Source organism: Sinocyclocheilus rhinocerous, unplaced genomic scaffold (assembly GCF_001515625.1).
Source record: "Sinocyclocheilus rhinocerous isolate Xijiao unplaced genomic scaffold, SAMN03320098_v1.1 scaffold514, whole genome shotgun sequence".
Classification (NCBI taxonomy): domain Eukaryota; kingdom Metazoa; phylum Chordata; class Actinopteri; order Cypriniformes; family Cyprinidae; genus Sinocyclocheilus; species Sinocyclocheilus rhinocerous.
The window spans coordinates 458,886-472,427 of record NW_015658605.1 but is presented as its reverse complement, the minus strand read 5'-3'; the positions used below and the strand labels follow the sequence as shown (position 1 = coordinate 472,427).

At 34.5% G+C, this 13,542-nt stretch overlaps 1 protein-coding gene across 1 annotated transcript in view; it reads right to left on the bottom strand.

Annotated features, from left to right (window-relative positions):
• The window catches only part of LOC107722747 (disks large homolog 4-like), a gene marked incomplete at its 3' end in the record, with an annotated part of 84,626 nt that overhangs the window by 14,057 nt on the left and 57,027 nt on the right, over positions 1–13,542 (bottom strand). The window contains exons 4-5 of the mRNA XM_016531213.1: positions 1,611–1,664; positions 835–885 (exon numbers count right to left, since the gene is read on the bottom strand). Coding sequence (XP_016386699.1) covers positions 835–885; positions 1,611–1,664 — 105 coding nt within the window. The remainder of the gene's footprint in view (positions 1–834; positions 886–1,610; positions 1,665–13,542) is intronic.

The window sequence follows — 13,542 nt, the reverse complement described above, 5'->3', positions numbered from 1 at the left end:
AACTTTTATAAAGAATATCTCTTTGGATTTGAGACTTTAGTCTTTGCAACTTTACAGATCTTCTTTATGCACCAAGAGCTTGTAACAATTGAAATCGCATCATATGACCCCTTTAAAATATATTTAAATGTCATTCTGAATAGCACACTAAAGTTAAATTACCTTATAATAAAATTATAATCAAGTACTTAAGTATGTTAGTCAATACATCAACATAAGTATGCTTCCTTAATAATCAACAAAAGATTATTAAAACATAATGATTTAAAATGTACTTTAAAGTAAACCTTTTAATTTGACAACATTACGAAGAGCACTTTTTGAAGGTCTACTAAGAAACAGCCATCAAAGGGTCTCTTTAAGTTAGTGGCCTTATTTAATTCAGATTATATCATTTGCAAATACAGTTTTGTAAAAAATATACGGTTACACTTTATTTTAAGGTGTCCTTGTTACAGTGTAATTGTACATTTAAGTACTGAGTAATATTAATTAACTACATATATTTACTATATGGTTAGGATTTGGCTTAGGGTTACTTGCATGTAATTATGTATAATTAATTGTTGTTATAATAGTAAGCACATGTAATGTATAACAAGGACACCTTAAAATAAAGTGTTACCAAATATACTTATAAGATTTGAGGTACACATTCAATATAATTAAGCATACTTCTTTTTTCACAAAGGTTATGTAAAATCTCACTCTTACAAAATAGTACTTCATATTAAAAATATAAAAAATACCTTGTCAAACTGGAAAAGGCACCCAGCCATACATAGAAAGACCTATGTTAAAAAATACAGCACTGTACTTGTTTGTAAGATTTACCCTTTCCAACGTAATCTCTTCATATTCGATCTCTCCTTCTGCTCCATTGACCTACAAGACAACACATGCGATGTGAGTCCCTTGAAGACATCAGCTTAAGACATGCATTACACAGTAATAGACATGCAAATATAGCATTGTTTTCCAGCTATTAAAAGAAACCGACTCTTTTTACTGAAAGGTGGAACTTCCATTCCTACAGTTTTGAGCAATGCATTTATTTTCTTTATTTTACAAGTGGTCAAATGCATAACTAGACTTTTACGTTATCTGAAGAAAATATTAAGTGTTGCTTGACTGCTCAAAACTAGGGTGTTGTGAGCTGCAACAGGGGCACTGTGGGTGGCTGCCAAGTAGGGCTGTGCGATTTGGGGGAAAATATCAAATCGCCATGATCCCACTCTGTCTCTCTCCCGCTTTCTGTATTTATTTTTTTTTAATGGTGGGTGTTTACGCAGTTGGCTAGAGCAGTGCTGATTGGGGAGAACGGAGGTGCGCTCACTCTATTGGTTAGTAAGACTGCAACTGCAACTCAAGGCTGGCAGTCATGCATATGCTCTGGAACAGAGTAATATCGCGTCCATATCGCAGGCTTTGCGATTAGGAAATCGCAACGTCTCAAATCGCGATTTCGATTCGATTTCGATTAATCGCACAGCCCTACTGCCAAGGCATTATTATTATCATTGTCTGGGTATTCTTGGTTTGAGGTATCATTCCTGTCTGCACCACTAGTAATTTCTAGATCTAAAGACTAAAATATGCATAATACTTACATACGGTGAGCCATCCAGTGTGTCTGTATTTACCACCACTGGTGGAGAGTTCGCCTGCAGGAGAAAAGAGAGAGGAATGTTCAGCACAGTGCTTATTAGACATAATGTCCGGAACACACCACGGTACTACTTGGACTTAATTTGCTGGACGCAGCATGCATACTGTGCGCAGTAAGCAACTTTTCAGTATGCATACTGAATACCTTGATGACCTACTACCCTACTGTTCAAAAGTTTGGGCTTGTCAAGTCTCTTCTGCTCACCAAGGCTGCATTTATTTGATCGAAATTACAGTACAAACAGTAATATTGTGAAATATTATTACAATTTAAAATAACTGCTTTCTATTTGAATATATAGTAAAATGTAATTTATTTCTGTGATCAAAGCTGAATTTTATTCTAATATGCTGATTTGCAGCTCAAGAAACATTTCTGATTATTATCAATGTTGAAAACAGTTGAGCTGCCCAATATTTTTGTGGACATTAACATTAACATTATATATGTCACTTTTGATCAGTTTAATGCATCCTTGCTAAACAAAATGATTAATTTCTTTCAAGTAAAAGTAAAATAAAAACTCACTGACTCCAAACTATTGAACAGTACTGCACATTTTTATTTCCTTGATCCTTCCTGCTGAAGTAGACATGCAATGTTATGTGACAACAATGTAACATAATACTGTTTGAAATGTACATGTACATTATATAGCAGGCAGTATATTTAAGCAGTAAACCAGTATTTCATTCAAAACAGCCAAGATTTTTACAAGTCTGAAAAGTTTTGCAGGTTTTCCATTGAAATAATGTAAAAGCAAACAGCACATATATCCACTGATAAGCTGTACTACAAACATATTACCCTCTTTTACAACTCACACACACACACTACAAGCAATTTACAGCTGTAACGTCTGCTAGCACCTCTATTGCTTTCCAATAAATGTGATTAGAGACACACACACACACACACAGGTTTGTTTTTGTGAAAAGTGGGGACATCCCATAGGCGTAATGGTTTTTATACTGTACAGACCGTATATTCTATTGCCCTACACCAACCCTACCCCTAAACCTACCCCTCACAGGAAACTTTGTGCTATTGGATAACTTTGATTAACTTTTTTGATCCACTTCAAATGTTGACTACTGTATATTAAAAAAACTGTACTTACAGATAATATATTAAGGACATAAAAGGCCACTTAAATGATTAATTATTCATATTTCCCCATGAGCTGATTCGCTACATAAGTGAACTTAAAGACAGTTCACTTTCATGACAATTTCTTAACACTTAAGTACACTCTTAAAAATTAAGAGACATTTTGTTATGTTTAAATCTTTTTTTTTTTAAGTAAGAGACATTTTAAATAATGTTTTAATAATTTAATTTGATATTACATTTAATATATAAATTTACTAACTTCATTGTTACAAATCTGTAATTACAAATTAGAAATGACATTAAGATTTATTTTAGTTTACCATAAATGCTTGTCAGTTCCTTCAGCAGTGCACTTTAACCATATTTTAAAGACAATAATAGTAATTATAAAATTACATATAAAGATGTCCTACTTAAGTGAGTTAAAATTAACTGTATTTAATATAAATTTTAACTATAATACATTTTCATTTAATTGTAAATAACATGCAATTGCGTGTCTGAAAATATTACATTCAGTTCACACTTAAGTACATTCTTTTAAAGTATATTGTTTCTGTAATAAGTGCTCTTTTTGAAAGTATGCATTTTCACAAGGGTAAACAGCAACGTAATGAATTATCATATGAAATAGAAATAGAAAAGGTACAAAGTAGTGTAGTGCAGTATAAAATACTGTGGTGTATCAGGTAATATTATGGTATTTTGATATATATTATGGTATACTTTTATTAACATATTCATAGGTCATGGTGCTTAAAATGCTTTTAAGGTACTTCAAAGATTACCACAGCATTAAAATCATGGTATATGGTCGAAAAAAAACATTTTATTACAACTAATAGACCCCTGCATAGTTCATATGGTCCGTTTTACAATGTCTGGCTTCAAAAATCTACAAAGCCCTGCACATGACATGCAGAAGAAAGAAAAAGATGGCCACAAATTAAGATTTACTTACCACAACTTATTACTTTGTGGCCACACTTTATTAATTAGTTCCCTCATTTAATAAAATTGTGGCCACGTTATACCCATTTGTTCACTTGTTTTAATAAAGTTAAATAGAGGCAATGGTTTAAAGGAACAGTTCACCCAAAAATGAAAATTTGCTGAACAATGAATGATGGATCTGTTTCAGCTTTTGTCATCTCAAGATGTTAACTGATGGACTGGAGTTGTGTGGATTTCTTGTGGATTATTGTGATGTTTTTATCAGCTGTTTGGACTCTCATTCTGACGGCACCCATTCACTGCAGAGCATCCATTGCTGAGACACTGATGCAATGCTACATTTCTACAAACCTGATGAAGAAACAAACTCATCTACATCTTGGATGGCCTGAGGGTAAATGTTCAGCAAATTTTCATTTTTGGAATGAACAGTTAATTCGTGGACATTTAATTCATTTGTTCCATCCTTTTATCTAAATTGTGGCAATGATTCTAAACTGAGGAAATTGTTAATATAGTTAAAAATGAGGAAAATTACTAAAATGAGGAAAAAAATTAAGTCATGGGAACAAATTCTTAATTCATAACCATTTTTGTTTTATTAGCCATTATGTCATTTGCAGAGCTCCGTACAGAATAGGCAAAATAAAGAGAAAAGTGTTTAGAAGGGAGTTAAAATCCCCAAACATATAACATCATATCCGTCTCTATCAGCAATACTACATGAGCTCTTTTGCGGGCAGAACCTCGTCACCTGAGGGTTCTTGAAATCAGTGGGTAAATATTTTTAAGCTTACTATATCCAACAATATTTTCTTCCTGATAGGTCAGTAATCATGTTGAAAGGTGTGCACTAGTGCATTAGTGTATTAGCAATCACTTATAACCTAAAAAAAACCTAGATTACAGAGGTGGAATGGAAAGTGAGTGAGATTACAGTGATGAGCACTGAGGTGTCAGTTTAATATTAAAGGGTATTTTTAAACTAATTTCTGTGTCAGTAATTTGCTTCAGGAACCTGATGTTACAAGACGTGACCCAACACAGTATCAAATGTTGCCAAATTCAAACACTGAACTTTTCGCCAACCCTCATGAAAAAGACGTACACTTTTTGAACACTTTTAAAAAAGTACTTGACTTTACTGAAAAGTACTTACTGTAAATGCACAATGCATAATGGTTTATATTTATTTATATTAAATGCAATTGTTTGAACTTTAGAGTGCTTTTTTGACCCACTTAAGCAGGACTGAAGTACATCTTTATACGTAATTTCATAATTACTTATATCGTCTTTGAAATATGGTTAAAGTGTATACTAAATAAGTATAAGTGATACTAAAACTAAAATGCACTTTAATTAAATTTCTATTGAAACTTGTATGTCATGTATTTAAATATATTTACAATTACACATTTATGAAGTTGCGATTTAGTACGTTTAAAATATAGAAACTTTAAATGTACTACCAACCCACTAGTTAAAATTATAATATTAAATAATATAAATAAACTATAAAATCATAAGTACTTTACACATGCTTGTTAACACGACATGACAAAAGATTATTAAAACATAATGATTTATAAAGTACTTCAAAGTAACACTTTTAATGTACATTATTACAAATGCAACTTTTTGCTAGTGTACTTAAGTGTTAAGATTAAGAAACATAGTCACGAAAGTGTTTCTCTTTAAGTGGCCTTCAATTCAATTCATTTGTGAGCCTGGAGCACAAAAGCAGTCTTAAGTCGCTGGGATATATTTGTAGCAATAGTCAAAAATACACTGGATGGGTCAAAATTATAGATTTTTCTTTTATGCCAAAAATCATTAGGATATTAAGTAAAGATCATGTTCCATGAAGATATTTTGTAAATTTCCTACTGTAAATATATCAAAACTTCATTTTTGATTAGTAATATGCATTGCTAAGAACTTAATTTGGACAACTTTAAAAGGCGATTTTCTCAATATTTAGATTTTTTTGCACCCTCCAGATTCCAGATTTTCAAATAGTTGTATCTCTGCCAAATATTGTCCTAGCATAACAAACCATACATCAATGGAAAGCGTATTTATTCAGCTTTCAGATGATGCATGCATCTCAATTTCGAAAAATTGACACTTAAGACTGGTTTTGTGGTCCAGGGTCACATATTATATTATCTGCAACTACAGTTTTTTAAAAATATACTTTTAAGATTTTAAGTACACAACAAGTGCACATTCAATACAATTAAGCACACTTGTTTCTCACAAGGGAAGAACTGCATAGGTCCAAAATATGCTAAATTATTATTAACATGACAATGGCTGAAAAATAAAATTTGACCATTTTGCTCTGTAAATGTCTTCAGAATTTAAATATTTTGCACTTATGACCCACCAGTTGAGAAGCACACGACATGCTAATTACCACAGACAGCTATTTTATTGTGTCCTTCAGCGTGTATAAATCAATGGGAATCGCATTTACAGTAAATACACCTACCGGAAAAAGTCTAAAAAAATATGGTCTCAAAAAGTTCAAAAGTATAACCATATTATTATAACACTACATAAGACTGCTTTGATAAAATTAAAAACAGCTAAAAGAGTAAACTCGCTAACTTCCACTTAGTATCCATGCATAACGTAAGGATCTGTAAAGCACTGCTGACATGGTGCAAACACCACCCACAGGAATCATGTTAGTAACACATAACCAGGCATTCATCCACCTGGAAAAGCCGTCCTCAAAGAACACTCATTTACTCAAGAACTAATGTAAGTGCATTAATAAAACATTATCTTCATGTTTTCGCTTTTAAACCTTCTGGATTCTTCAAAATATCTTCTTCTGTGTTCAGCAGAAGAAAGAAACTCACACAGGTTTGGAATGACATGAGGGTTTTTTGGGTCATTTTTGGGTGAACTATCCCTTTAAGAGAGGAAGACGTGTAAGTGAGATGCTAGATTGAGTCTTGGTGAGTGGGTGGTAATGTTGTGCTCTTCTCTCTCTCGCTCTTATTCGCTCTGCTCTGTATTTCTCTGCACCTTATTCCCCCTCATCTTCCTCTCAGCTCTCCCTCGCTGGTTCTTCTGGTGATTTGTTGTGCCGCAGTAGTCTGTTGATTAGCATGAGAAGATGCTCTGTAGCTAATGCATGAAATCAGCCTCCTACTCTCTCACCGTTACTTCTCTCCTTCTCATTTCAGTTCGACTTTTCTGTCTGTTCCTCCACCAAGCTCTCTATCCAAAGACGGGAGAACGAGTGCATATTCACTCACTAACACACTAACACGGCCTCACGCAGGAGTCACATCTGTCTCTCATGATGCAAAACATAACCCAACAATGATTAAATATAAATACTATTGGTGTTTTTCAAAAGATGTATTGATGCACAAGCAAACTAGTCTGTGATGAAGTCACAAAGGGCTGTGTGTTACGATGATTTTACCATGTTTGCGGTGTTTTGGGGGTCTTAGGCATAATGGCAAGCAGATTAAAATAATTTATTATTAATAAGTGGAATAAACAAGTCTTCCAGTATGCAATATTTGCCTAACTTTAGGCTGTTTGTGACAGAGTAGGATCAAATGTGTGCGTTTATAGTCATTTTACAGCTGCTTTGAATATGGCTAATCCAATCTGATTTGAACGGCTTACTAATAATAAAAATTATATTTTAATTGGTGTAGTTTACATGTTTCGGTCACACTTTAGTTTAGGGACCAATTCTAACTATTAACTCACTATTAACTACAACTTTTGCCTCAATAAACTCCTAATTTGCTGCTTATTAATAGTAAGATTGTTGTTAAGTTTAGGTATGGGGTGGATTAAGGGATCTAGAATATTGTCATGCAGAATAAGGCATTAATATGTGCTTTATAAGTATTAATAAACAGCCAATATGCTAGTAATATGCATGCTAATAAGCAACTAGTTAATAGTGAGAATTGGTCCCTAAATTAAAGTATTAATAATACTTTATTACAGGAATTGTTTCTTATTACAGGAATTAATATCAGCTGTGATTTTTAATCTGACAAAATTGTAAACTAAATCACTTTATATTTAAAATAAATGTTCTCTGTTAATTAAAGAAAAAAGTATGAAGGTTTCCACAAAAATATTGGGCAGCACAACTGTTTTCAACATTGATAATAATCAGAAATGTTTCTTGAGCAGCAAATATTAGAATGATTTCTGAAGATCATGTGACACTGAAGACTGGAGTAATGATGCTGAAAATTCAGCTTTGATCACAGGAATAAATTACATTTTAACAGATATTCACATAGAAAACAGCTATTTTAAATTGTAAAAATATTAACTGTATTTTTTATCAGCCTTGGTGAACTAAAGAGGCCTTTTCAAAAACATGAAAAACTCTTGCCAAAATGTTGAACTTTAGTCAAAGCGGAGCTGTACTGAAGGTCAGTGTTGTAGTGGTGTGGAGATGAAGGAGTTTGTTTGTGGCAGGGTAAGAACAGCACAGCTGTCTGCTGCTCACACTCGTCCTCTCATTATAAGAAACATCTGTTCATTTCTCTACGTTCTCCAGCCTTGTTTCTCTCTTTCTCTTTCCACCTCACTTCCCTTATTAAGACAGCTTGATAAGCCTGCAATTTATCCATGTCACAGAAAAAGAAAGAGACAAAGGAATACTTTTAGAAATAAGTGAACACACTGTGGAGACATGATGTAATGCATGTCTATAAAAGCCAGCGCTGAGCGCTAAAATTAGAGCAAACAGAAACTATGCTCTGGTAGTGTGTGTGTGTGTGTGTGTGTGTGTGTGTGTGTGTGTAGTGTCTGTCTGTGTCTGTGTCTGTGTGTGTGTGTGTGTGTGTGTGTCTTTTAGCCTTCTTTAAACAAGGTAAAGTTAAGTATGTCGCTTTAATTTCACCCTGTGGTCACAGACTCATGTCTTATGAGTTTAAGACTAAACACAAGTTCACACAGACTGACAGATTACAGGGCAGCACGACTGCTGATAAAAACATGGCATGTGTGATTTTGTTTATTACATTTAAAGTGGACAAATGTAAAGTTTATTTAACCTAAATGTCTATTTTAGTTAAATTCACAGATGTCATGTATTCATTGCAACTTCATCATTACAAATGTGTAATTACAAAATATTTAAATACATAACACACAAGTTTCAATAAAAATTACATTAAAGTATATTTTAGTTTACCACAAATGCTTGTCAGTACATTCAGCAGTACACTTTAATCATATTTCAAAGTCATACATATAAAGATGTACTTCATTTCTAAGTGGATCAAAAAGGCTCTCTAAAGTTTAGTTAACTGCATTTAATATAAATTGAAACTTTTCAATTCAGTTCACTTTTATTTGTATAGTGCTTTTCACAATACATGTCAGGTTTTTTAAAGATAGAAATAAAACAAAGATTATTGGAGCATATTTTACGAGAAAATACTATTTCAAGTCTTCCTACTCTAAGATTGAGCCGGTTGAAAATCGATACAAATATGTGAGGATTGAAGTCTGTTGAGATGTTAAACGAATCGTGAAACAGTTGGTGATGGGGTTTATATGACTGTCTTCAGAACAGTTTAGATGCTGTTTTCTTTTCATCTCGTCTCTGTATAATGCATATTACAGTAGTGTTTATAAGCGCAGCGCTGCTTTGTTTACAGCAATAACCAAGGAAACGCTGTATCTGCTGTTCCATGAGCGCCACCTGCTGTCAGAGAGTGAATCTGCATCTCATTCAGAGCTTCTGCTGTTTGCTTCGTTCAGATGTGTTTTATGTAGTATAGTTTCATAAAGATCAAGTCAATCTAATTTAGATTAAAAACTGTTCATGATGCATGTATGCAGCATCTTTGTTTGGATCGTGATTAAAATACAGTGGTTGCCTCTAATTCTAAATGGAAAGAGCACAGACAAAGCCTTAGATTTTTTGTTAACTCCGACTGGATTCGTCTGAAAGAAGAAAGTCATATACACCTAGGATGGCTCTGGAGTGAGTAAAACACAGCCTAATTTTCATTTTTGGGTGAACTAACCCTTTAATAGTGAATATGTGTTCCCTAAAGTAAAAAAAATAAAAAAAATAAATAAATTTGTGATTATGGGCTGCGGTCGGATTCTTTGTTTAACCAATCTTTCTGCCTGTCAGTGATTTCATTTTGCACGTTCACAGAGCAGCACCTACTGTAAATGGGAAACAGGAACCTGAGTGTTCTAGTTAATGCGGATTATTCAAGCTAAGTGCCAAATTCAGCTTTATACACAGTTGTTAGTTCGCCGTGCAAAGCGTCTCCTCTGTTTAAAACAGATCTGCTTTTTTCAGCCATTAATTAAGACTTTGATTTCTCTGTCATTATTCTACCAGGTCATCATTATCATCATCATTAGTTCTCTGGGCGATGTAAACATATGAGCTGTTACGGCAGGCAGCGTGTTAGTAAATCACAATAAGACTTTAAAAGGTTCACTCTCTCTGTCTGTGTGTGTGTGTGTGTGTGTGTGTGTGCATGTGTGTGTGTGCGTGTGTGTGTGTGTGTGTGTGTGTGTGATGAATACGTTTGCATGGTAACGAGGTACTCCCACACTCCAGTGGGTTACAGACGGGCTGAGCTCAGCCACATGCGCCCGCGTCACACTGACGTATAACAGCTCATCTGCAGCACTCAACACAGGCTTCCGCAAGTCCTCATGTCAGATGTCTTACAATGAATTGTAACAGGAAAAAACAGACACGTGACACAAGTGAGACAGGGCTCCCATGGTCATGGAAATTTTTAAATAGTGATTTGCAGATCTGAAAACGTGAGTGAGTGAGTCAATGAATGAATGAATGAACAAAAAAACACATGAACTCTGGTTTGGAGAATGGATGGATGATGGACTTTTATATTATGTCCTTAAGGTACCAGCACAACAACACACTCAGCAAAATATCGTCTAATTATCGTCATCGATAAAATCCCAGAAAATATCGATATATTATTTTTTGTCAATATCGCACACCCCTATTTCCAGCTTGGGAAAAGTCATAAATAAATAAACGAAACCAACAAAAACACATGGACATTCCTCCCAGTGGTTTGGAAGATGGGTGGATGCATGGAGAAATTGTGAGTTTCAATTAAAAACAAACAAACCAACAAACAAAAACTTTCCTCCTGTGAACTTGGAGGGTGGATGGATGAATGGATGAATGGACAGATGGATGAAATTTTAAGGAAGGAAAGAAAGACATACAAAGAAAAGTCCTGTAAAATCACTGATCAAAAGCTCTAAGAACCCTGATTCTCATGAAAATTAAGGATATGCAGTATTTTCGTATTCCAAATGATAAATGAGTTGTATTCCAAATAGTACAGACAATAAGTACAAAATAAAATCACAATTCTGTTATGACCTCTCTGACAGTTGCACTATATTATGACCAAATGGCTTGATTTCTTCAGCTGCCAACCCCAAAAGTGCAGACTTACAGAACATCCTAGTTGTGCTGTTCACATTCTTTAATGTCCTATGTCTTAAATATGATCATTCTGTCATGACATGAATTCAGCATCTATTACTGCTGCTATGCTTTGATTCAACTGGTAAGGTATCTAAAACAACTTGCTCATTAAATACAAATATAATGGCACGACCTCACAGTCTATAGGGACGGGAACCAGTGCAGAACCTACAGTAAGAAAGGGTAATGAGCTAGTTAGAGAGGCTCAGTGTAGTGAGATAGAAACGGGACCAGCAGGGAAGGAAGAATGCTGAATGTGGATAAACTGGAGAAAGGACCGTGACAGGAGAGAGCTTGAATTACCCAGGAGTCATTGCATAACAGAGAAAGCGAGGAATGAAGGTGGGTGGAACATCAATGTCAGTGTACGATACAACATATAGCATTTACATTAGCCACTGTCAAAAATAATGTGTTTGTGTGTGTCTTTGTGGAGTGCAGGTTTGCTGTCAAAAACATAATTTCAGTCGGGTGATCATGGTAAGGTGAGGCTCCGGTCAGAAACAGACAGCTTTTTTTATAATGTGTAATGCAAATACACACTATGCAGTAGTACATAACCACTGTAACTAGTGTCTGCGATTCATTCTACTTTCCTAATGTGACATGTTTGAGAGTAAAATAGCACAGGATCATTTAAAATGGGATTCTATAGATAGATAGATAGATAGATAGATAGATAATACTAAGACAAACATTTGTTTTCTTTGGAATCAAATGCACTAACTTGTTTACTTAACTTAAATATGAACTCAATCTTCATGCAGGTTTATCCTAGAATACAAAATCTGAATATACACATATAAATGCAGGCCACACACACTCAAATACTGCTAAGCATCAGCCTTTATTCAGCAGGCGCTGGCGAGACCCTCGGAGGACTCTGATAGGTTGAAGGGAGCGCAGTAGATATTAGCAAAATGAACTGAGAGCCAACCAGGGAATTGTGAGGAGCAGCAAAAGAAGAGGAGAAGGTATGCGGTTGAAAATGAAGACGACTTATAAAAGAATAGCATGAGAAGAATAGGAAAATGAAGGAAAGCAAGAGGGAGTACATTAGGCCAACTGGAGTTGTAAAGTAACTAGTTAAAGTTAGTTGTTATAGTTATATATTTCCATTTGTACTGTTTTATAGATATGTTTTAACCCTATCTTAACTCTATCACCAAACTTTAACAACCACTTTTCAACGATATAGAAAAATGTACTGTGGCAATAACTTTAGTTACAATATACAATATATAGAGACATCGCTTGGCGACATTGCTCAAAAAGTCATCAACTTTACACTTCTGGTGCGTTTAGGAATTTTTGTGCATTAAAGAAATGGCAGCGCATACAAGTTATCAAATTGTTGTCACTTGCATTTTACTGCTACATCTGACCTACAATTTAGTGTTGTCACCTTGTGTTGACAATGTGAAACCGCATGATTTGTAAATTATGTTTTGCCGGCCACATATAATTTCAATAGGCCAATTTCACACTTCCAGGTTTTTGGCTTCCGGATTGACCCACGCTGGGTAAACTTATTTCCGGTGGGCTAACAGCGATGGCTGCGCCTAACAAGAACTAGTTCACGAATTAAATGTCATGAAAGTGTTTGAATTGTCTTGATGATTTATTGGTGAGACTACAAAAGTCTTATTAACTCTTTCCCCGCCATTGACGAGTTATCTCGTCTTTTACAAGAAAACGCGTCCCAGCCAAAGACGAGTTTTTACGGCTTTCCGTGTTTTCACTGTTATACACTAGGGGGCGCTATTACGCATCTTCTGAACGAGTACAAAACCTCCCGAACAAAAACACACGTGTACAGGACGGAGAAACGAGCGATCTCTTATGTAAACAGATGCATATGAAAAATAACACGATCATCAACAATAGACAGCATATAAATGAAAACTGCATAATGTTACGGAGTAAAATGTTGATCCAGGAAGTGGTATATGTCTGTGCACGCTTTGGAGGTGTTGATAGAAGCGATTTACTGGATTTATGCTTTGATAATCGTACTGAATATTATCCAGATGTAGTTTTTGATAAAAATTTGATTTTCTTACCTTTTTGCTCAAAATTATGCATCTTTTATGAAACCTATCTATATTCAAGTGTTGATAAAAAAAGAATGCTTTAAGCTAGAATAAACCTGATTTTTTTTTGTTTAAAAGTAGAGGTGCTGATCTTTATTTTGATGTATTGCATATTCAAATATTCATACAGCAAAATATACTGGAGGCCATCAAATTTGAGTGAAAATCATCAAAATCGCTGGCGGTGGCTGGCAACTTTTTTTTTT